This window comes from Anopheles ziemanni, chromosome 3, assembly GCF_943734765.1.
Source record: "Anopheles ziemanni chromosome 3, idAnoZiCoDA_A2_x.2, whole genome shotgun sequence".
Classification (NCBI taxonomy): Eukaryota; Metazoa; Arthropoda; class Insecta; order Diptera; family Culicidae; genus Anopheles; species Anopheles ziemanni.
In genome coordinates this window covers 66,124,883-66,148,264 of record NC_080706.1, presented here as the reverse complement: position 1 = coordinate 66,148,264, position 23,382 = coordinate 66,124,883, and the positions used below count along the sequence as shown (strand labels likewise).

Here is a 23,382-nt window from a genome sequence, read left to right as displayed (position 1 = left end):
GCATCTGAAGAAGGCCCACGACGCCGTGGAGATCCATTGGTCAGACCATCAGCCGGTTCCGAAAGAGTGGGAAGGGCCCGGGTCCATGGGGCCACCATGGCACGCATTTCGGTGGACAAAGGCTCGAGGATAGCGTCCTTCAGTGATGAAACGATTGAGCTAATCGCGGAGGCGTGCCCCGCCTGTAGGCCGACCTCCTTCATAACTTTGCTCCTTGGATTGGCAAGAGCTTTGGTGCAGCCAGGACAGCTCCAATGAACATCGTGCCGTAGCTTGATATTGGTCACCATATCGTCAGGCAAAGTGGTGCAGGAATCATGAAAAAGTTCTTCACAATAGCAGCATCGCATCGTAGCCGCGTCTGGGGCAAATTCATTAGCACAGGCAAAACAAACGGACGCCATTCTAGCTCAGGCCTGGCTCGAACAAAAACACAGACGCCAAGGATAACGAACTAACGTGATAATGTGAAGAGGCTGCTAATAAGCGTGAGTGATATTTATGAACAGTATGTATCACTATCTAACGAAGAGCAGATCCGATAGTTAACAACACTGATTTAACGCACAAATTTTACAATTTTAGCGGAGCGATTAAGGAACGCGACCGATATGACCGATTGACAGATCGACTGATTATAATTGCAATTTTCTTTACGACCATGAATTCTATATCAGACGGAATGTCAACTCTCAAGCAGCAAAGACTTATAAGGTGATCGATTACTTTTTCTTTTAAATAGGAAATATCCATGTATCTATTCATACTAATGAGGGCTTCGTAATGTGGTTCTGTAATATCCTTCCGAATCTGTTGAGTGTTTGTTAAGGCGTTCCACAGTTGATCGTATTGTTCTGCGAAGTAATGGTATGAGTTGGGAGCATAGCAAAGCTTACGCTCGATGTCTTGGTTACCCCAATTGTACAAAAGATAATTTACCGCCAATCTTACCTTCATCAGGGCCATTTCAACATAATCAATCTTCGCTTTTGGTTCTAAATTACTTTCCTGATGCTGGGGCTGCACCTCCCGATTCTTTTTCTGATCTTGTCCTTGCACCATCACTGAATTCACCACTGCGTTTAGTTCCTTCTTTTCCTGGTCTTGCGTTTGCTCAAGCGGCTCCTGCTGCTCTCTTATTTGCTTTCGATTTTGTTCCACACCTTTTTCATGTTTTTCCGGTTGGTTCAGTTGCTGTTCGTTTAAGTACATAGACGGTTTTGATGTTGCTGCTGCTTTTCCTGACTCTGTTTCTTGTCTCTGCAACATTTCTGATTCCACCACTTCGTTCAGTTCCTTCTTTTCCGGGTCTCGGTCTTTCGTTTGCTCATGCTGCTGCTCTTGATGTGCTTCAGTTTGCCTAAAATTCTTTTCCACTCCTTGTTCCTCTAATAGCAATGTTTCCTTCGGTTCGTTCAGTTCCTGTTCCTCCATGCCTTGAACCAATTTTTGAGAATGGCATATATAGCTGGCTGATCGCTCATTGGGCACCATATTTTTATTCCCGGTTACATTCTGCCAAAGATCCTCCGCATGAGTAGCGACATCACAATAAAGCTTCTCGAATGCTATGTACACTTTCTCTTGCTCCTCAAATTCATCATCACCTTTAACACGCGTCACTATCATACCATGCAACTGAATGTACTCATTGTAGTGTGAGGATAACATTTTTGATAACACTTTAATCCGCGCACATCCGTTTAATTGACTCTCGTCCAGCAGACGCTGCATGCGCTCTACCTTTGCCAGAACATGGCTCCGATGGCGAATGATTCCACGAAGTTGAACGGGTGCAGCTTGCCCACTTTCCTCTTGCGAAGGCGATGGTATCGGGCATTCGTTTTCTTTGGGAGACATCCTCGCAGTAGGGTTTGATGAAACCAACTAACTTCCCGAAGGCCGATCCCGCATTTTTATATCTACCCTCCAACGACGACGGGAGCATCAAATTGACGATAGTCTACCCAAGAAAACTTACTCATGAATACATAAGTTTACCACTGGAATGGTTCGATTGTTATTACCTGCAAAAGAAGGAAAAGGTAGATTGCAGCCTTTTGGGCTTACATACATTTTGGGATATGACTGTTTCACGGCAAGGATTAGATTACATTCCGCGCTTACAATAAAAGTACAGTTTTGAAGATCTTTTATTACCTTCTGTTTTTCTACAACACAAACATGATTGAATTTGATGAAAAATTTGATAGAATTTCGTTTTTGATAATAATTCTCTCAGAAGTCTATAAACATGCTGGATAACTTTCTATTTTTTCAACCTGAGTCTGAGGAACTGCAATCGCATATAAAGGGAACAGGTAAACGTGCTTTGCTGTACATGTATCGGCTTGTAATAACACGGCTCAATGCAGGCAGAAATTCGACAGTCAGATCATGGTTCTCTATCTTACGTCAAGTACCTGGACCGGGTAGCAAAACATATTGATGTTGATGCCTGGGTGAGGATTATTATGGAAGTACCCTCAAGGTAACATTTTTCATATCAAATAGTCTGTAGGTGTTTATCACCACTGTACCATACAAATTCGTTGAGGTACGATATAAATTGAAGTCGGGACGTATATGAGAATGTACCTACGTAAAATGGTGAAACTGTAATCTAAAAAAGCGAAAATGATTTTTGCGAAATTAAGACTGCTACTGCAAATGAAATTAAAGAATTTGATTCTTTTAAATGTAATACTTATGAGTTTATTGCAAAAATCTGTAATTAAATGCCAAAACAATCTTATGAAAATCCATGTGTTCAGATGTTCATAAATTGCATTTGTATAACAATCATCTTGCGTTCCTTCCTGAAACAAGTAAACATCGAAATCGCATACTTCAAATTGAGCAAGTATTTCAGGATTTCGATTTGTGTTCCTTCCGCTTAGGTCGATCTCCCCAAAATGTACCACAGATTCCTACAACATGATCAAGATCTTTATGTACTGTTTTACATACTTCATTCCTTTCAACAGTAAGTAAAATATCTTCAACATCCAACATATGCATCCTCTTTTCGTCTTCGTTTATTCGTACACCATTAGATGTTCCCAAACTTTGAACCAATGGCCAAAACTAACTCTCATTTCAGCGCTTCGCTAGAGGTGAAGTTACTCATCCCAATTTTGCCTCAACTCTTCCTCGCATATGTTGCCTTCTTCATCTCACGCTTCAGTTGGTTTGCTAGTTTGCCAGTGCTCCAGGGCGTCATCGTTAGAGTCCTGTAACTATCTTATCGTGGTGACATGAGTTGGAACTGATGCTTCTCGTACCGTTTGACTCCGTTTTCATCTTCTCCCGTACACCGACCCGAGGGGAAATGTAGGAGTATAGGAATGATTTATGTGTGTTATTAGTTTCCACGACTTCATATTGAAGGTGTCCCGGGTCAAATCGGGTAGCATGGTTGGTGACGATGTGATTCTAAACCCTAGAAGTTCTGGCAACTTTCAGCATTACTTCTTCTACCCACGACGTAGGTTTTTTTCAGTTCACATTTAACGATCTTAGGTAAACCGCTGGTGAGATGCACGATGTTTGACGCGTTCCCACGGGGATGTTTGGTAGTTAGTACAGAAGTTTGCGTTGAAGTGTTGTAGCATAAGAAATGGGAAAACAGTTTTCAGGCGTTTTTCGTGCTCTGCTCTAATTCTGTAGCCTACCATCGGTGTGTTGAGTCATATAATATTAAGTTTGTTAACTTTTTATCCGATTTACGCAAAGTGTTTTTGTCGAAGTGGCAAATGGTACTTTTGACAGCGACGATGTGCAAAACTTGTTTTTTTGTTTCGTTTACACTACCTTTAATTTACTTTCTCTCACCTTTTAGCCTAAGTTTTTCTCATGTGTATATTTGGTTGGCCCGTCACGTTGTAATTCATTTGGCTTTTTCTTCGTGTTTGGTAAGATGTAGTGAGTATAACTGACGTTCAAGATCACATATACATAAAAGTATCAAATTCTGATTCATATTGTATGTGAATGTAAAATTAAAGGTTTTAGGTAATCAATCTCTCATCGATAATACGAGGAATGAAGCACCTTAGCCTATTTTTCGTTAAAATATATGTTATCTGCTCTAACGGATTTTTTAGTGACTCTTCCAATCTACATACCTCTCTGTTTAAGAATTTTAAAAACTCAACCTTAATTAAAAACTCTCAAAATACTCTCCTGATCTTACGTAAGACAAATCTTCAATCAAGTACAGACTGGAACTAGTTTCTTTTTATCCTGGTATACAGTTTTATTATTGATACCTATCTCTGAACTTCTCTATTGTCGAAAGGATTCCATTTTAGAATGGGGTTTAAAATTTGGTTCTTTTCTGGCACTGTTTTTTTGCAAATGTAATTTAATTTAAGAGCGTAATTGTTACTCTATCGAATTTTAGGAAAACAACTAGCACCTAAAGCGAGATGTAACTTTCTAAAGAAAGAATGTTGAACCTTAAATTAGGAACGTGCCACCTCTTGTTACGCGAATCAAATAAGCTATAACTGCAGTAAATTTCCACGTGGATATAGCCACGAAGAAAGGCAAAATGGTCGGATGGTAAACACCTCGTGTTGTAAGCCGCCATAAAATATATTCGTTGAATCTAGTGTTTACGAAGCAGAAACGGTGCTACCTTTGCATGAAATACAGTTTGAAACCACCAACAACGACACAGCCACCATTCGAGCCATTCAAGAAAAGCGAGAGTTTCTGGTTGCCAATGGGAATCCTTTTCCATGAAGCTTTCTTCTTACTTCGGGGACACCGATCTTAGACAGCCAGCGCTTTTGAGTCTATCCGGCGCTCCAGTGGGAAGGTGATGATTGAATTTGCATAGATTTTCAGGCTAATTTAATGGACCTGCAGGGAAGCAGTTCGAAAATCCGTACGCTTTTCGGGTTTGCTTACGAAACGCTAGAGCTTTCTTCGTTGGTCCTCGGTTTGTGCAGGTGTTCAGGAAGTGGTGCCAAACTCACCTTCAAGGTAGCTTGAAGCTGAAACGTGGCACATTTTACCGAATGAAGCATGTCCTAGCCGTTCCTGTCGCTTCCTCCACTTTCAGGTCTCAGCCGAAGCTCTCTAAAGGAAACAAGTGGATGGATAATGATGCCATTAAGCAAACAGTCAAGTCGATCGAGGCTTTTTTTTTCCTTGAGGATCCTGAGTGCCATTCGATGTCTCGCTGCCGGCGCTTTTTGTCCCCTTTTCAATGCCACCGTCTATATCCACCTCATCGTCAGCGGCATTCTCATCTATCATTTGCATAAAATATCCTTCTTCCGAATACGCAAGGCGTCGTGCTCCTTTGGGACTGATAAATTCCAGGGGAATAGAGCGTCTTTTGTAAAGATTTTGGCCAGCCTTTGCCCGAACCCGAACACGAAAGCGACACGGACCTGTTACCGATTCAGGATCAAACAAGCGTAGTGACAGTCGCGAGGGAACCGAACTCCAGTTTCCTTTTATTCTCCAGTTCCACCAGCTCTCTCCAGTGGCCACGACTGATTCCGGCTTCTTCTTTCATTACTCAAATCCCCCATCCGGTGGGGTGAATCCTTCTGGCATCCCGCGAGGAAAGCGTGTTGCGACTTTTCCTGAGCTTCCAATCGACCAGCAGCTCGTCGAGTGGATCAATACGAAGAAATTGAGTGAATGCTAGAAATGGATCCGTGTACATAAAACACCGTTTCATTCCACCTGAGATTTTCTGAAAGCAACGCCAAAAAAATCCGAAGACTATCGTATCTTGTTTGGAAAGTGATACTTGAAAGAAAAGAAGAAAAGATGCTAAGAACGCTGGCTTTGGAGTCGGATTTAGATGGATTTAAAAAAAAAAGAGAGCACAAATCTTCCTTTTATAGGTCTCAATAGTTCGCCACCGTCCGGAGTGGAATGAATGATAAAGAAACATCAGGGGAGGGGCAAAATGTTTGGCTAACGAAACAGGACAAGAAAAACCGCCATACACGAAGCTTGGCCACGACGAAGACATTGACTTATCGGTGAAACCCCAATCAACACCGTCCAAAGACGCAGGTACTTTCAAACTCTCGATGTCACTCGATTCTTTTGCAAGTCTTCCTATGCAATTTAACTTTTCGATTGTATCGCACTTGAGACTTCGGTTCTCGAGAAGGATTCGACTGTGGATGGCATGGTAGATTTTTGTGAAATCTGCAAACACAACTGCAGTTGAACTTTGTTTGGATGGTGCATTCAAAGGAAAGCTCGTTGAGGAATGTTGACTGTGTGAAAGGCAAAGAATGTAGTGAAAACGTGATGAGATTAAGGTAGAAGAACAAAAATCGGGGAGAGCAAACATTAGTTTGTCTTCACGAAGTGTCAGTCTCAATGTTTGATTTGTTTCCGTATTTTCTTTGCTGTATCTAACTCTTCCAACTTAAAATGGATGGAAAGAGCTGCTTCAAAACGTTTCTAGTGGTTGACATTTGAAATTGTCATACATCGTAAAAGTGATGTTAAAGATAATGGGAAGGTAAGATTTTCGATTTTTTAGAATTGTTCCATGGACGGTTTCAGAAAAACGACGCTGTTTAATATTTTAAAGTAAATTTTATTACCTTATGAAAGATTTTTTATGTGTTATAATGTTGACTAGTTTCGTAGTTTAACTTCATTCTTTACTGAGCTTGCTAAGTTCATTGCTACAGTATTTTCAACAACTGGCCTAGATTTGCCAGCACACATAGTGTAAGACTGAAACGAATAGCTGCCATAAATTTGTCCAAAGGGGCTCATTCGAACTAGAAGAAAACGGTGCAAAACATGACAGAAAATAAGTGTGTGCCACTTTCGACGCGCCGTGAGAAAATTGTCCCCAATCTGGGGTTTCACCGCTGCAGATTGTCTGAATCTGAACCAGAGATTGTGGGTGGAGAAAAGTTTCAACAGAAAGAAAAAACAAAAAAATTCTAAACTCCCGTTCCCGGAAAAGCGTTCTTAAAACTGAAACAAGACATCTGGGAAATCGTGAAAATTAAGTCTGTTCTTCGTTCGGCCGATGTCGAGAGCGGTAGAGGAGGACGGCGGTAATCAGAAGTGCCATTCGTTTCTTGCCATACAACGAAAATCCACCGGAAAATCGCACGGTGGTATGGCTGTCGTGAAATAGAACCTCGGGGTAGGCTGAATTGTATGAGGGAACAAAAACCACACCAGTGCAAAATGAAGACATACGGAGGTGGATGAAGCGACAATGAAGTTGCTGTTTTTTCATAAATCATGTTTTTCATTTTCAGCTGTTTCCGGCACACCGCATGCTGATGGTGACCCGCGAGTGCCTCTGACGGGGTGGGCTGTTGCCAACACGGGATTACGGGATGTTGAGCGCATTTTATGTTTCCACTGTTGTCGACACCACGCAAAACATTGGTCGTATGTTTTCTATGTTTTTTGCCTTTTTTTTATGTACGTCTTTGCATAAAGCATGGGCATTTTTTCCTTGAAGATTTCTTGAAAACATTTAAGCTTTCCCATGCTCACTGCAGGCGTTAGGTTAAGTGAAGGAAAACATGTGGTAGGTACGTGATGGCGCGAAAAAGAACACAGCAAAATAATAAAGACTAAAAGTTGGTGCAAACCGTGGAGGCAAAAAGTTTGCGGTTGCTACCAAACTTACCATTACGTCACTTACACAAAACTCTCGTGGGTGGGTATTTGTGGGACAGTAAAGTCGTATGAACAATATCGGTTCTTGACGTTTTTCTATACGAGGTTTTAGCTTCACGCTTTCAACTAAAACTTTTCTTCCTCAGTTTATTCGTGGCGTAACAAAAACGACTGGCGTTGCAGCCACGCTTGGCATGGTATTACTTATTTATTTTAATGTGACATAAGGGAATCATTATAAATCGGATCTTATATGCTTTAACCATTCGTTTTGGTTCGTTCATTCACGGTGAAGTAGTTTAGTTCCTTGTAATGTTTTATTCTGGCTTTGAGATTCAAGTTAACGCACGAGATTCATGAACACCTGAAACAGAATTTGTTTCCCACACAATAATATTAGCGATTTCTTTTCAACGTTACGTAACTTTACAAAAAGATTCATCTCTAAGTTTTATAGAATCATGTTAAGAAATTCCACTCATGAGCATTTTGTTTCAAGCGTTTTAAATTCTATCTATCAAAGTATACTTACTTGAAATCGGAGTAATTTAAACCCAACATCTTCTGAAGGCAAAAATCTCCAGCGGTTTTAGTCAAGTATCAAAATTAACTGAATTTTTAACGTACATTATGAGAATGGCTTAAACAGTAGACGACGCAATGATTCTCCAAAATCTTCCGGTAATGAAGTATGGCTGCAATTGAATAAATTATTCAAAACATCCTTGGCAGCAAAGCAACACTTCTTCCTATAACAGCGTCATGATGGTGGTACCGCTTGCAAAACTAAAAGATAGGTTGGTTGCTAGCTAAGAGATGGGTTGGTTGTTGAAAACATTTTGACAGCGAAGAGGTGAAAAATTATCATCTCACTCGAACCCGTTACTACGCTCAATTTGTAAAAGCAGGGGAAAGTTTGAGCGAAAAGATGAATGCTTGAGCTTATGTAAAGGAGCAGCAAATGAACAAATTTCGAAACGTGCAGGCAATTGTGCAAGCAGTTCAGTTTTAGGAATTATGAAAACAGACGTAGGATTAGATCATACGTTAGAGTAGAAACATGTTAATGGAACGATGCTCTCAAAATGGCAGATTTTGTAATTTCATTTAAATTTGATATTTAAAATTAAACTAAAGTCAAAAGTTTTCAATCCAAACATTCAAAACTAACGATGAGACACACTCAACCTTCCATTTATTTTTAATTGTGTTGAGATCCACCAAACAATGTATGCTAATTGCGAAACAGCACAAAACAGTGCGTTTATCATTCCAACGCGATGACGGTCGAGATTTAACTTGAGTGATGAAAATAAAAAAAATACTATTGCGCTTCGTTCGGATGCAAATGCTCCCATTGTTTCTTCTCTCGGTTCAAGTGCTGGTGCATTAGTCACACCGAACCAGGCACACCACCGTTGGAACAGTAAACGGTACCTCACTGCGAGACGTTATGATGAAGCATTGTTATGGAATGAAATCCACGCTCCCTAGAATGTTGCCACACGAATGCATCTCATTTGCATCGGTGACGAATCTCCGCTTGACGCTGACAAATCGTCGGTTTTGAGGTGGTGTTTCCAAGTAAATTTTTTACGGTTTCGAGATGTGAGAGATCGTTGCATAGTGGGTGTAGTGGTAGTTGATGAATGCATATTTTTAAAATGTTTGAATAATTTAACAGCTACGATGTACCATTTTTATTTAACATTCAATTAGTTTCACGTAGGTAAGGTTACTTTATTTTTTTAAAAATGCTGTAGGTTTGTTTTTGTAAGACGGACTAAAATAGAAAATCTGAATGAATAAAATGAAATTGAAAAAAATGAAAAAAAAAAAAGAAAAACATAAAACGAAAATGCAATCATGATCCAATATAAAAACAAAAACACTTGTTTTATTATTGTTACATATACTTCGTATTGTCTTCTACAAAACCACTAAAAAATTCCCTCCATTGTATGACATAAATAAAAAGAGCTGATAACAAGCACTTGCTTCTACCACTAACCACAGTGCCATCACTCATCGTAGTGTCCTGGGTCCGCCCGCAGCGTAGCAATTAGTCGGAGTCACTTCGAAGCACCACGTCTTCAGACCCTCGCCTTCCCTCATTTAACGTATATCTTTTCCGCACGATGAAACACTTGATTGCGCGTCCAACGCTGCTTTGGGTGCTTAGTCGTGATGGGAATGTGGTGAGTTTTTCGCTCCGAACCGTAAATGAATGCAATTTTTCATCAAACATTAGTCTTTTTGTGTCGTGGTGTTTTTTGTTTTTTGTCAGCTCGGGTTGTGTTTTTCTTCTGCCGTTTTTATTTTCTATTTCGTGAATAATGTACAGCGCAGAAAATACGTTGACAGTTGATTAGTCGGTCGAGTGCATCATCAACGTATCAACAAATTAGGTTTTAGCAGACTAATTGCATTCCAGCCATTGTAGGATGCAAGTCGAGAAATAGAGCAGAAGGGTAAATTGTTAAACAACGTGTAAAGTTTTGAATTAAAAACAGCAAAAGAGTGCATAGAAAAAAGGAAAACGTGAAACATACTTCTACTGTTCAATCATTGAATCAATCCAATCATTTATAACAATCCATCCTTACAATGGTTAGCAGTGAAAGAAAACAATGTCCCATTAACATCATAAATCGGTAAAGTCATTCCTCAGCGGATTGGGAGTAACCCCTACTTGCACTTACACCTTGAACCGCTCAATTAATCCAATTGTCACCATTTGCGGTCGTTAATTAATTGCCCTAGCGGGACCAGCTGCTGCTCCCATGACCCAGGTTGATGACGTGGTAGTGCTTGAATGAAGCATAATTTCTATCCATCGCCCGAAACTTGATATCATTAAGCTTTCCGTACAAAAAAACAAAACGATGGTGACACCCAATGAAGGTATTTTCAGGGAAAAGTCCGAAGGGGGAAAGGTAATTTTTACGAGGACAGTTTTCCCATAAATCATAACGTAACAATCTTATTTATGGGCTCGTGAAAGCTTTACCACTCATTGGCACTGTTTTTCTTTTACGAAGGATAATTTGACTGAACCAACGATGGAAGGTGAAATTCCTACACGTGCTGCCGTCAGGTGGGCAGCTTCTGTTTACTTTGTTTAATACGGCGCATGGGGGTCAGCCACTACTAACATTTTTCCTGCCTATTAGCTCCTTCTGCATTTTGCCTTTACCTTTGTTAACTTCATTTTTTTACCGATTCCAAAGCAATAACGCACGGTACGTTGGCCGATGTGTAATAACCGTGTTTCACAGCTCCATCATTGTGCTCGGTGGAGGCGCCCAGTATCGGTTGTGGAGCTCCAAAATGGAGGCGCCTAGTAGCCGGTAGCTATAAAGAAATTATTTGCCCATTTCCTCCGAAATTACCTTCGCGCAACGTTTTACTGTGTTTCATAATACCTCGGACAGCGCCCGCCAAGCGGATCCTATCCATGATTGCTTAATTAAACGCCGCAGTGCGTTTGAAGATAATTGGATTTTTTTAATGAGTCCCCAAAAGGTTGATCATCGCACTGCGTGGGTTGATGAATTCCACCGGGTTGTGGTTTCATTTTCTGCCATGTTGCGTCCGTCAAAGTAATTGGTGGCTGACAAGCTACGACGGTAGAAATGTGCGATGGTGCCATGTGTGAAGAAACCAAATTCGAGTTTCCCTTTACTATGTGCATGTCTCAATATAACACCTTTCCATTAAAGTATCGGCATAAACAAGGTTGTGCTATTAACTAATTTGATTAAATAATATAAAATAAATTTAAAAAAATATACGCTGAATAAAAATTACTCGTAGTAGAATACTTAGCAGAAAAATTACAATGTAAATCACACATGAAACACAATGTCAAATATTGACAATCCAAAATTCAGTTTTTATTTACTAAGCATACAAAGTTTAGTCAGTATCTTTTTGTTTCGAAAAATATTTGTTGCTCCAAAACTTACTAGAAATCGTCTATTTGTGTAACCCAGGTTTGTATATACTTTAATTTGTCAGCTATTTGCAAATTATTCATTACTTTTTCATTTATGATTTGATTACTAATATTTTGAGTTGTGGAATATTTAGGTGATATTTCTTATCCACGACTGTTTTTGGGATATGTTTGTAAATTGCATATATTTATTCACAGTGTTTCAAGCTAGTTTGTTTATTCCTCTTACCCTCCTAATCTACGCCATGTTTTCTCGGTTGATATGTTGTGGTTTTCGTGATATGGGTCATAAAACAAAATCATAAAATCATGACCACAGGTGGTATTCACGTGTGGCCATTACCTATGCCCTACTGAACTGGAGTATCTTTTTACTCCGGCAAGGGCTCTTGTACGCCTATTGTGCAGAAACGTGGCTCTTTTCCGAGTCTCAGGCTTGCCGAAATCAGGCTGATTAATGACAGAGCCGTGAAGTTCTGCGGGATCGTGCAGAATGGACATCGTTGCTAAGTTGGGCATATATCGGATAGACTTGAAACGTGATTAATTATCATCTCATCATAGACATGATATGTTGGAGTCGCGGTTTAAGGGGCCGTTGCAAGGCAGTACACTTAAAGCAACCAAGTACCCTAGTGACATGGTGACTCTTCAATACTGACGGTAGTAATGGTACACACGTTTTACCCATTTGTTTTGGAGTATTCAGATTAATGCTGCACTTAGAGTTGAAATATTAATTTTTTCGCCATGCTATTTTTATGTTGGGTAAAAAGTAAAAATACAAAACAAAGTTTAATTAACTACAAACTACGTTGCACATTATTTTTGATCAATTACATTGTAAGTGATTTTATTTTATATTCAAACAAATACGGTACGGTAAATCCAGTTCTTTTATGAAAATATCAAACAAAACATATTTACTTTTACCATTGCTCATGATGACGGTAATTTTATCAACAGCCGACAAAACAAAGGACAAAGACTCTCGTAAGATTCGAAGTGGAATCAAATAGGACGGTGAAAACACTGCTTCAGTTTAATCCTGAAGTATTACCCCTCCGAAAATGACTTTTAGGAAAATGAACTTACTGCGAGTAAAACAATGGGTTGAAAAATGTGTTTCACAAAAAATAATACCATCACCATCATCATCACTAGAGCAGTAAAAACGCGACCGAGCCAATGCACGGAATAATCAGATAAATGGAGCAATTTATGGGGCCATTTTTTTTGGACTAAATGGGGATTGTCTCCCTTTCCCCTCCCGGCCAGAGGAAAAGCTGGAATTTTACTAATAGTGACGAATTGGGCACCCATAAGGAAGAAGTGGTGACATATGCCAAGGATATCGTAAACGAATGGGCTACAATTCGAACCGGGTGTGAGCCGGCATTAAGGTTGAGTGAAAGTGATTTTCCGTGTTTGCGTCGATTTCGATCCGATGTGGGGTGAAAAATTAGCTCCGGAAGCTATTCCCAAAACGTTGCTGGTGATGTATTTGTGTGTGTGTTTGGTTTGGTTGTATACTAAACTGGCACGTCGTCGACTAATTTGGGGCTTAGATAGGAAAAACCTGCTGAAGGTACGCTCGGGCTATAAATCCTCCCTGGTAATCAAATAGATATTATCTCCCTTGGTGTGGGTTAAGCCAACCCTCCACCTAAAAACACGATACATTAGCGATTGATCCCTGATACGAGAACTTCAGCAATGCGCGACAGCCAGCGCCCTTTCTTGAAATATGTTTCAACGTGGTGTAGAAAGTCATTTCATTGCATATGAACGAATGGTAAAATTCAATTCCTTCGGCTTCTGTTGGATAGGAATAGGGAACATTAACCTGTATAGGTACATACCAAAGGTCATTGCAAGACGTGCTGGTATCCAGTTGTTGTTACCACCTGTTTTCGAATTGGTTTGAATGGAAAGGAGGACTAATTAGGCTCGACCTTTTGAACAGTTATGAAATCGTTCGTCACCTGGTAAACAACTCGTGAGTTCAATTAAGGACCAGACTTTGCTCGTGACATGATTATGATCGTTCAATAGATAATTAGACAACAAGGGAACAGAAAATGTTTTACAATTGCTTTACGGGGCATTAATATGATATAAAAACACAAAATATTGATGATGCATCCATGTGTTTCAGATAACTGACTAACGAAAATAAACTTTCATTCAAGAACTTCATACGAACAAGTAGATGGATAATTTTGCATCATACCACTAGGAATAAATAAAAATCTTAGTGACATAATATTTCAAGCTAAAATATATTATATTTTAAAAACCTGTCGGATGCTCGTGACATGATTTAGATCGTTCAAAAGAAAATTAGACAACAAAGGAACAGAAAATGTTTTACAATTCCTTTACGAGACATTAACATAATATAAAAACACAAAAGATTGATGATGCATCCATGTGCTTCAGAAAACTTTTTTTTTTTTTTTTGTGGCACGACATCCCCTAGTGGGACAAGGCCTCTCTCCGAAGAGAGTTTGTGTGACCGAAGGACGGTATATTAAGGGGACGGGAAACGAAGCGTAATCGCTAGCGTAATCGTGTTATTCTGCTGGTCCATCTGTCAAAAAGAATTTTGGCTCACCTACCCTGTAATCGCATGCGTAATCTTGTCAGTACGTAAACAAACGAATCAATAGTTCATTCATCCGTAATTATTTATCAAATTTCTATGATTATTTAGCGTAGTTTTTGTATTTTTAACAATAAACAACAAAATAATAGCAGTAGCTTCAAGAAATGTTGCCATTTTTAACAAATTGCAAAACATAAACAAAGCAAAGATGACGCTTGGCCTGAATATCGACGATACACGAGAGACCAGCGATTACGCTTCGTTTACCGTGCCCTTTATAGATCGGTGGTCAGCCGTTCGTAATACCGGAGGGTGCCAGACTCGAGATTCGATCCCACGCCTGTGGTGTGGTGTTTCCTCGCGCTACCGCTGCGCCATGGGCACCCCCGCTACCGCTGCGCCATGGGCTTCAGAAAACTGGCTATCGAAAATAAACTTTCATTCAAGAACTTCATACAAACAAGTAGAGCGATAATTTTGCTACATACCACTAGGAATAAATAAAAATTTTTGTGACATATTTTAAACTTCAAAAACCTGTCGGATGCCATTTTCATCCCATACAACAACCTCATTTAGCTGTATAGTTAATTTCGTAACCTATCAATTCAATTATGAAACAACATAAAATCAAAACTAATGCAGAACTAAACCCCTCTACGTTTCTCTCTACGTGTGATGAAACATTTAATTTCAGTTTCACCTTCAGTGTCGCCTTTAACCGCCCGCGCTGTCTGACCTGGACATATGTCCGGTAGAAACACATTACTCCCGTCGTTGGGCATATGAATTTTTATCATTAATTTTCACTGTGCTTCCCCTTAGGGCTGGTCGTCAGATGGACGACCACATCGTTCGGCTGGAGGAATCTGTCTGGACGGGCCAAGAATAAGGATAAAGCAATGGTTTGTAGGTTCATTACTTTTGCGCTCTCGAGGGACCGGTATGGGTTTGCTCGCTGCCGTCCATTTATCCTCGAACCATCCTGAAACCCAGCAGTTTATCTGAACCACATTTGGAACCATGGTGCCAGCTCAACAAGCATCGTTTTAGCGACAAGGCAACGTTGACGCTGGTCATAAATATAAACAGAACTCAAATTAAACTTTTTTAATTTAATCTTTTATGAACTACTCTTCCAATATGAGTGTGGTTTGGTCTTTTCCGTCAGGATAGGAGCATGTGTGCAATACTTTCAGGGAAAGGTATTTGGCAAGCTAACTGTAAACAAATTAAAATAAAAACATATAGCCCTACCTACCTTGGGGAATGGCAAGGCAAAATGACATTCACTGAAAGGGGAAGAAAAGTAGCTGAATAAAAGTGACGAAATTTAAAATGAAACTACACTTCTGAAATTTGTCAATTTTAATAGAGAATTCACACTATCCTGACTATGCAAAACTTATGCTTTTGTTATTTGATTATTTTGAAACGTTCAACAATATTGACTTCACCATTTCAATCAAGTAACAAAATTAATCAATCTTCCCATCATAACGTTATTTTAAGTTCTCTTTGAAACGTTCAACAATATTGACTTCACCATTTCAATCAAGTAACAAAATTAATCAATCTTCCCATCATAACGTTATTTTAAGTTCTCCTTTCCTTTCCGGGAGAATACCCTTTTTCGTTATCTGTATTCATTTATTTTAATTTAAAGACTGTCAAGTTTCTTCATAAATATGTAATAGAGTATATCCTGGATTATAATTTGATCGTTAATGTGCTGCGAATGTGCCTACACTGCAGGCCTATAAATAGGTAATTTGATGATCTGTTGTTTCTGGAGCTGCGGGGATAGTAAAACCCCACTGGAATAGGGAAATGGTAAAAGTGTATTTCCAGGGGCGAAAGTTTAATGGATTTGTGTGGCCGCTTGTGTTACGCAGCATGGTCTTCCATCCGTATGTGTTGCCATCCTCCCTCGAGCTTCCTGTCAGGAGTTCTGAGAACTTGAAACTTTCGTCTACAAGAATCACCGCCGGGCCTGATAAGATAAAGCATTACCATCCACCGGAAGGCACCATGACCGATGGTTCGGCAAATGGTGATCCGGAAGTTTCACGTGGCTCTTTGGTTCTGGTGGCTACCGGGCGGTCCCGGACGAAAGGGGACGGCAGGTTTTTGGTATTAATTGAAGCAACGAATACCTTTATCGTGCAACTAGCCGATGTCCGGGAAAGTTTCTGCACACTCATTCCTTACCATTATGGAAAAGGGGAAATCGTTAAATTGTTTATTCGGACAGCTACGGACCCTGTAAGCAAACGAAGGTAGACACCCATCGTATGCTGGGTCGACAGTCCTTATCGGTTTACCGGCGTCACAGGCATGTCGGGAGGTTGATTAACTATTCTGTTGGTGTAATCCTATCCAGCTATTGTCAATCTGTCTGGCCACGGGTATCCCAGTGGATATAATCTACGACGAAAGAGAGCCTCCGTCAAACAACTCCCTGAATTGATTGAGATCGTACGTTACGCTACTAGCTCGGACTAATGTACGTGAAAAGAATTCGATAATGCTTTTCATGTTGGTATGCCTTTTTTTGAGTTTTATTGATAAATAAATGCTACATTGTTGGATATTTTTAAGTAAAATTCTTCTTTCTCACATCCTTTATACCCCTTGGTAATTTATTTATTAAACAAAATCTCGACATTTAGTACGACGATTACTTATAAAAGTTTATTAAAAGTTCATCCCTTTCAAACATTAAGTAAACCACTAACATTGTTATACTTTTATGCTATACTCTCTGTTTACAACACCATCAGACCCTTTTTTACAAACCCGGATGTAATGTGATGATTTTAATGTGTTTGCAATGTTCTTCCATTCCTTGTCATCCATTTCTGATTCGCTGTCTGCATTGTTTCGTATTGTTACGTATTGATGTGAGTTTTCAGATCAAGAGTAAGTCTCAATCCGGTTCGACATCCTTTCCGATTAATCTAGCAATAAGTAAGTGTTTGAGTGAAATGAACTCAATCCTTCTTTATTTACAAAAACCCATAGACCTGACTATTATTTTCATATGTTACGAAGGCGGAGTTCAAGATATTGGGAACATTTATGCAACTCCGTCATTTATGTTGATAATTTGGTGATATTTGGTAAAAAGAGGATGAACACAAATGAAAATCTTCTTTCCTAGCGTTCTTTTCAAATAAATAAATTTATAACATACTTGATTCTAGGATAAGTATTGTTGCCGCTTTATCAAGTTTTGGTATTCAACAAGAATTGTTCTATGCCACAGTCGTTTAACTGAACCAAGAAACTAATATGGGCGCAGTTATCCAAAGAACATGTACTGTGATACGCCTTGGAACACTGCCTGATTGCAATCCATCACCTTTTTTATGAGCTTTTGCATGTTTCCTGTTGCGAATCCACTCGACCAAAAGCAAACACTTTTTCACCAAACATAAGTTGACGTTATCCAAAAGCCGCCGTCTCAAGCTGGGATTCCTAGCAAATGGTTTGAAAAATGGTTTCCGCAACGGTTGGCACTCCGCAAGCACTCCTCGGAGACGACAGTGCCCTTTTGCCGGATGGCGGTGCGTTTTCCGGCTCGGTTAGTTCGTGTTGCGGTGGCACTTAATCATGCTCGGCCAGAAAGAAGGCCGGGACCGGGGACGCTCCGAATGCCGAAATCGTGGACGTCACCGGATGCCGTGGTAGAGCCGAACGCAGCCGGTACCATTTGTCCGGACCCGTACACAAATTACGTCCGACGAGCCGCTAAACCCGCCATGACGTAAAATGGCGAGAGGCGTATCCTTTGGAGTTTTCGAGCGCGGCGTCTTTGACACAAGTGGTTCCGGGTGTAGACAAATGAAGAAAATGAATTTCACCCTCCCCGAGAGACGGTTTGAAGGACCCCGCGTTTGACTTTTGGACTCTTGCCTACCGTTCTCCCTGAAATTATAAACCACAATCGATGATTATCCTCACCCGCCATTAAAGCGTGCCCTTTTATTATAAAATGGGGTGCTGGGTTTTCGAGTAAAGTGCGCCGTAAGGGGTGGTGCGATTATAATTTCCCACCCCGTACGCTCCACGGGGAACCCACTTCAATATTCGGCTCTTGAGGGCCCTTAAGAGTTGCCCTGCAGAATTTACATTAAACACCGGTTATTATGGGTGCGCGTGTGTTCAAGTGATATTTTGCAACCTTTTAATGATTCGAATTTTACTGCAGCTAAGCTGATCGTTTGAGTACATGCCTAAGTATCACGGTGTTTAATAAGATTAAGCGAGTCGCTATACTGTGTTTTCGACAAGGATAATTAAAAAATGATTTTATAAATATAATCTGCTATCAACTCGTCACACGAGCATTCAGATTAAAACTCGTACCAATTAAAACCGTGCTGCAAATGCGTTCACATTGCAGCAAATTTCCCAGAAGCCTCGGTTTTTCGACCACAAACCGCAGAAGCAATCCTACAAATCCATGGGCAGGCAGCCGGAAAACACGACGAGGCGAAAGAAGCAGATACTCGCCGCACCGTGAGGTCCATTTGTAAATTAATCTGTGCCCATCTCCGGCTGTAATGGGAGAATCTGCCAAATCCCCTCCCGGCCGTGACCATAATTCTTGCGTACGGATGAAAAATATCATTTCCACAACATATTAATTTCAGCTCGCCTCCTTCTCGCCGGGGGGAATAAACGGGGTTATGTGCAATTTTCCGGGCCGCGTGACGGATGTAGATTGGATTTTCCGCACTTCTGCACTTAGGCGGTGCACCAAAGTTTCGTTCGAATGCCAACGCATTTGCAAAGCGGAAGCAGTCGGGTTTCTCGGGGTGCTGTGGTGGAAAAGCCGATCCAGGCCCTCGTGGGCTCTCTGGCCAGGGGTGGGCGGTGGTGGTTTTCAGCAAAACAAATAATTTTCTCATGTTTATGTGTCGGTTCCAATTTGCAGCCAACTTCCGGCGTGCCTGTGTCGAGCGAACCGGAAAGCGGTTGTACGGAAGAACGCTTCAAGAATTCTTATCAGTTGGGAAGAACACCGTTCGGGAAAGTGGAAGGAGGGTTTTCTATCTATTCGGTTGAACGTGTAGCTGGCAAACGAAAGCGATATGTGCCTCGGGGAACTGTTTCTGCATATAAATATTGCCTTTCCTTTTTTTTCTACTGCCGGGTTGGTGTTTCCGGTTCGCGAATGCATTTACTCGAAAGATGTCGTTCTTTAGGGAGTGCATGTGGCGAATATAGATTTGATTGTAATGGAAAACATCGACAGTGGAGGATTTAAAAAATCAAACGATTCCAGTAATCACTGTAGGATCATATAATGTCAACAAAGGGGATACATTTAATGTTTGTCTATTTTAATTTATTCCTTAAAGTGAGAGTGAAGGATTTTAGGGTTTTAATTTATTTCGATCAGTTTTCAACATAAAGATGTTCCATAATTTTCGTCCAGCACTGTTTCACGTCATCGTTTCCATCTTTGGCACACTTCTGCACTCGTATGGTGGAAAAGCGATTCACTTGGCACACACTAGCGGTGCATTTTTCAGCACGCCATTTGCCGCGCTCTACCCGGAAACGACTCTTTCGCCAGGACGATTGTCGCCCGGGTGTGTCGTCGGTGTCGAACGGAAATGGAGTGTTCTTTGGAATTGATCACCGGACCTCCTTAATCCCAGCCTTACCCTTTCCGTTGCACGCCATAATTGTAATTGCATTTTGAAAAATGGTGCGCGCGTTCCGCTTGTGCGACGAGCGGAAACGATTTAATTTCGATTGCACTGCTGGCGAGCGGGTGAAAATTATGATAGTGCATACCGTACCCTCCCAGGCGGTGGGAAAGGCTGGCGCCACGTGATTTTTCTTTTCCCCCCCCATGGGTGGAAACGGTGAAACTAATGGTCGAACGTGTGGGAACGCTCTTTTTCCGGGCTCGGAAGTTTCCCGCAGGCAGCAGCAGCGCGTACGCCGGAGGAATCTGTAACGAAGCGGTTTGCTGCCTCGTGCTACGTGCAGTAATGAGACGCAAAACGATACTTTCTGGCCCGAGTTGCTCGGTCCACCCGTGGCTTGGTTTTAATTACGAACTCTGGAAATTTATCTGGCCCGTGCCCGGCAAGAAGTATTAATTGTATAGCTTCTTATTTGTTTTGACGATGCCAAAGAAACAGAAAGATACCCCAGTTGTGCAGAGTTTTTGCCTGTTTGATATTCTGTTGGCCTTAAACAGGCACCAAGTTAGTATTTTAAGTTTGTACTTACAATATAAAACTACACTTCGGACAAGAATAATTTAGCAAGGATGTGTATAAATTTAGTAGAGAGTCATTTTTCCATATTTCACCATAACTAATCAGCAAAACTTAAGCATTCGATTTCATTTTGTGTTTACTGAAGATATCATTCCGAGTTGAATTTAAAAAAAAGCTCGTTCAGCTTTAGTTGCAATAGAAAAACATCTTCTCGTTGCAAGAGTTTGGAAGAAAAAACATAAAAACAAACATTAAAGCATTCCACCTAAAGGTCCTTTTGCTAGCCTTGGAGCCGAGGGCTGCTTTTAAAATATAGAGCAAGCGGTGGAATAAAAATAACAAAACGGTGAAGATAAATTGGGAGCAATAAAATAACCGACCAAATCAGTTACTGACATTTTCAATCAACCCTTCCTGTTAAACTCGCAAAAGCCTCGCGGCGCAAACAAATTGATTCCCAATTTGTTTTCCCCTTCTGGTCCTGGGTCCAAATTTGGGGCTCGTGCTGGCAGCCAATGGGGCAGGGCATAAGAAAAGGTAGAATGAAATCCGGGAAAAAACATCTGTGAGAAAATTCATCCGGCCTCGGATACCCCCCCACCCCCTCCTCCGATGCGGTATCATTTGATAAGGAATGATTTGGTAGAAAATTCGTCAATTTTATGTTCTTTTTTCTGGTTCTGATTTTCCGGTTCTTCCTTCGCCTTGGTCTGTTGTACGAGGAGAAGGGTCGTGAGGGTGGTATAGCGTTTCCACCGGATGCCGAAAGCATCACCACCGAAAGGGGCGGAGTTTTGGGAAAATCCCGCCGTAAGGTTGCAATCATTGGCAAAGTTTGTCGGGTTGATAATCTCGTCGATAAATTTATTCCCAGCTGGATGTTTTTTCCGGTTGTTTTGGTGAAGCGAGAAACCACCCCATATTGGACGGTAAGTGCGCGGTGATGATCTTACGCCACGGGAAATTGAAAAGTTTGTCGGTGCGAGCGTGGGAGATGATTTGTATCCGTTTTCAATTTCGAACGCTTCGCTCAGGTTGGCCAATTCGTGCCTGTGTCGGTCTGTTTACGGGAATTTTCACACCCTCTCCATAATCAACGATAGGGTAGAATTGTAGATGCGTTGCTAAAACACGTAGAACACCTCCACCATTGTAAAGGTGAGTAAGTGTTGCGATCAAATCCATTTTGATTATGTTTTCCACTTAATTTCCCGGCATGTTGGGAAGCGGATGTTTTTCATCTCCATGTTTGCATTTCATTTATTACACTCACGGATAGAATCGCGCGCACTACGAACAGATGGTGGATTGTATGCTAAATTTTATTTGAAGGGGAAATTTGATCGCTAGATTTGAACTCGCGTGCGCGCATTTTCTCCCGGAAGTTAAACATGCTGTTTCAAATTCGTGCTAAGATAAACGAGAATCTTGAACTCGGTTACCATCTGCCATGGAAGATTTATTTACTTGTCAGGCGGTTGTGTTTATACAGTCTTCTATTGGACTGAACTACGTTGCACGAAGATTATTCACACCTTCGAGAGCACCATTCTCGATATCCTGTCACCGGGAGTGTCGTTTCCGTTTCCCGATTGAAATGCCCGCATGAGTTCATTTTTGTTAGGGATTCACCTGCGTCTACAGGGAAGCTTCCTCATTGGTGTATGAGACATTTGTTTATGATGTAACGAAATAAAATAATTTCAAAATGGCGAATTGTGTTTGGGTATGGCTCAAGCAGACAAACAATGTTGATTGACACGTAGGAAAATATAAGAGGATGTCAAAAATTATTCTAATGAGCTTTGGATAGCGTCTTAAATTCAATAAACATCTTTCGATATCCGTCTTGAAATTTTCTTATTAGTTTGATTAATCTATTAATTACTTCCCGTTATTGTAAATTTAAATATCTTTTTGTTTTCATGTTGCAGTTTTCATTTGTCTTGATCGTATTGATCTAGTTCCTTCTAGTTTTAGCATTTCAATTCAATTTGACTGGTTTTTTGATCATTACGATTCCACCAGAAAATATGAAAAGCGTTAGCTGTTAAGCATAACTCTTCTATGTGGTTTTTTTGACTGAAATAAGTGGAACTAAGCCTTTTGCAAAAAAGAGTTGCTGTGACTGACATGTTCATTATACATCGTTCAAAATGATGTGAGACTTGTGAAAGTTTCCTTCAAACGGAAGCGGTTAACTTTTGATCGACCATTGCTGTCTAATCAGCGAGTTAGTTGTTCGTTTGCTTTTTCTGTATTACGACTCTTTCCAGATACCGCATGTGAGCATTTTAGCATAGATTGCTGCAAAGTTTAAAACTATTGTGACGGTGTACATCCGGTACACAGCAGGAAGGCGGTGGAAGTAACTGTTGAATAGCTTCACCGTAATTGAAACTGAGCTACATTATTCTCCCGTGAGAAAAAGGATAACGGGAGTATCTAGGCACAATTTTTCCATTAGCCGTGGACGAAAGTTCGCCAGTTAACTGTTGCATTATTAGGAGCGGACGTTTGTTTCCTTTCAGTATGGAAACACTAGCTTGACGCCCCTGCGTTGCTCGGTGATGAAAGGATTGAGAAAAGTATTATGGTTTTGACTAATACTTGAAAGATATGTTTGAATTTAATAGTTACAATAACGACATATTTAAAATGTTTGATATTTCATCAATTTCCCTTTGATGTATAAACCTTAGGGTAACTATGTTGGATACACCTTGACATTTGTTTACATGCTTGTTTTGTCTGTGTTAGTAAAACTGAGTTTAAATTGTAAAATTTAGAAGATTTTATTAAAAAATAGTGATCAAACAAACCTTCAACAACATCTGCAGTACTTAAACTTAATGTGTGAAAAGTTTCAGAAGCGACGGGTCAGTTTTGGTTGAGTTTTTAGTGTACATAGAACTCCATACATAAAAAAAGCT

General features: G+C 40.5%; 1 protein-coding gene across 1 annotated transcript in view; it reads left to right on the top strand.

The window, feature by feature from the left end:
- Positions 1-3,414: 3,414 nt before the first annotated feature.
- Positions 3,415-23,382, top strand: part of LOC131285296 (uncharacterized) — a 72,637-nt gene continuing 52,669 nt past the window's right edge. Inside the window, exon 1 of the mRNA XM_058314150.1 lies at positions 3,415-3,487. Coding sequence (XP_058170133.1) covers positions 3,415-3,487 — 73 coding nt within the window. The remainder of the gene's footprint in view (positions 3,488-23,382) is intronic.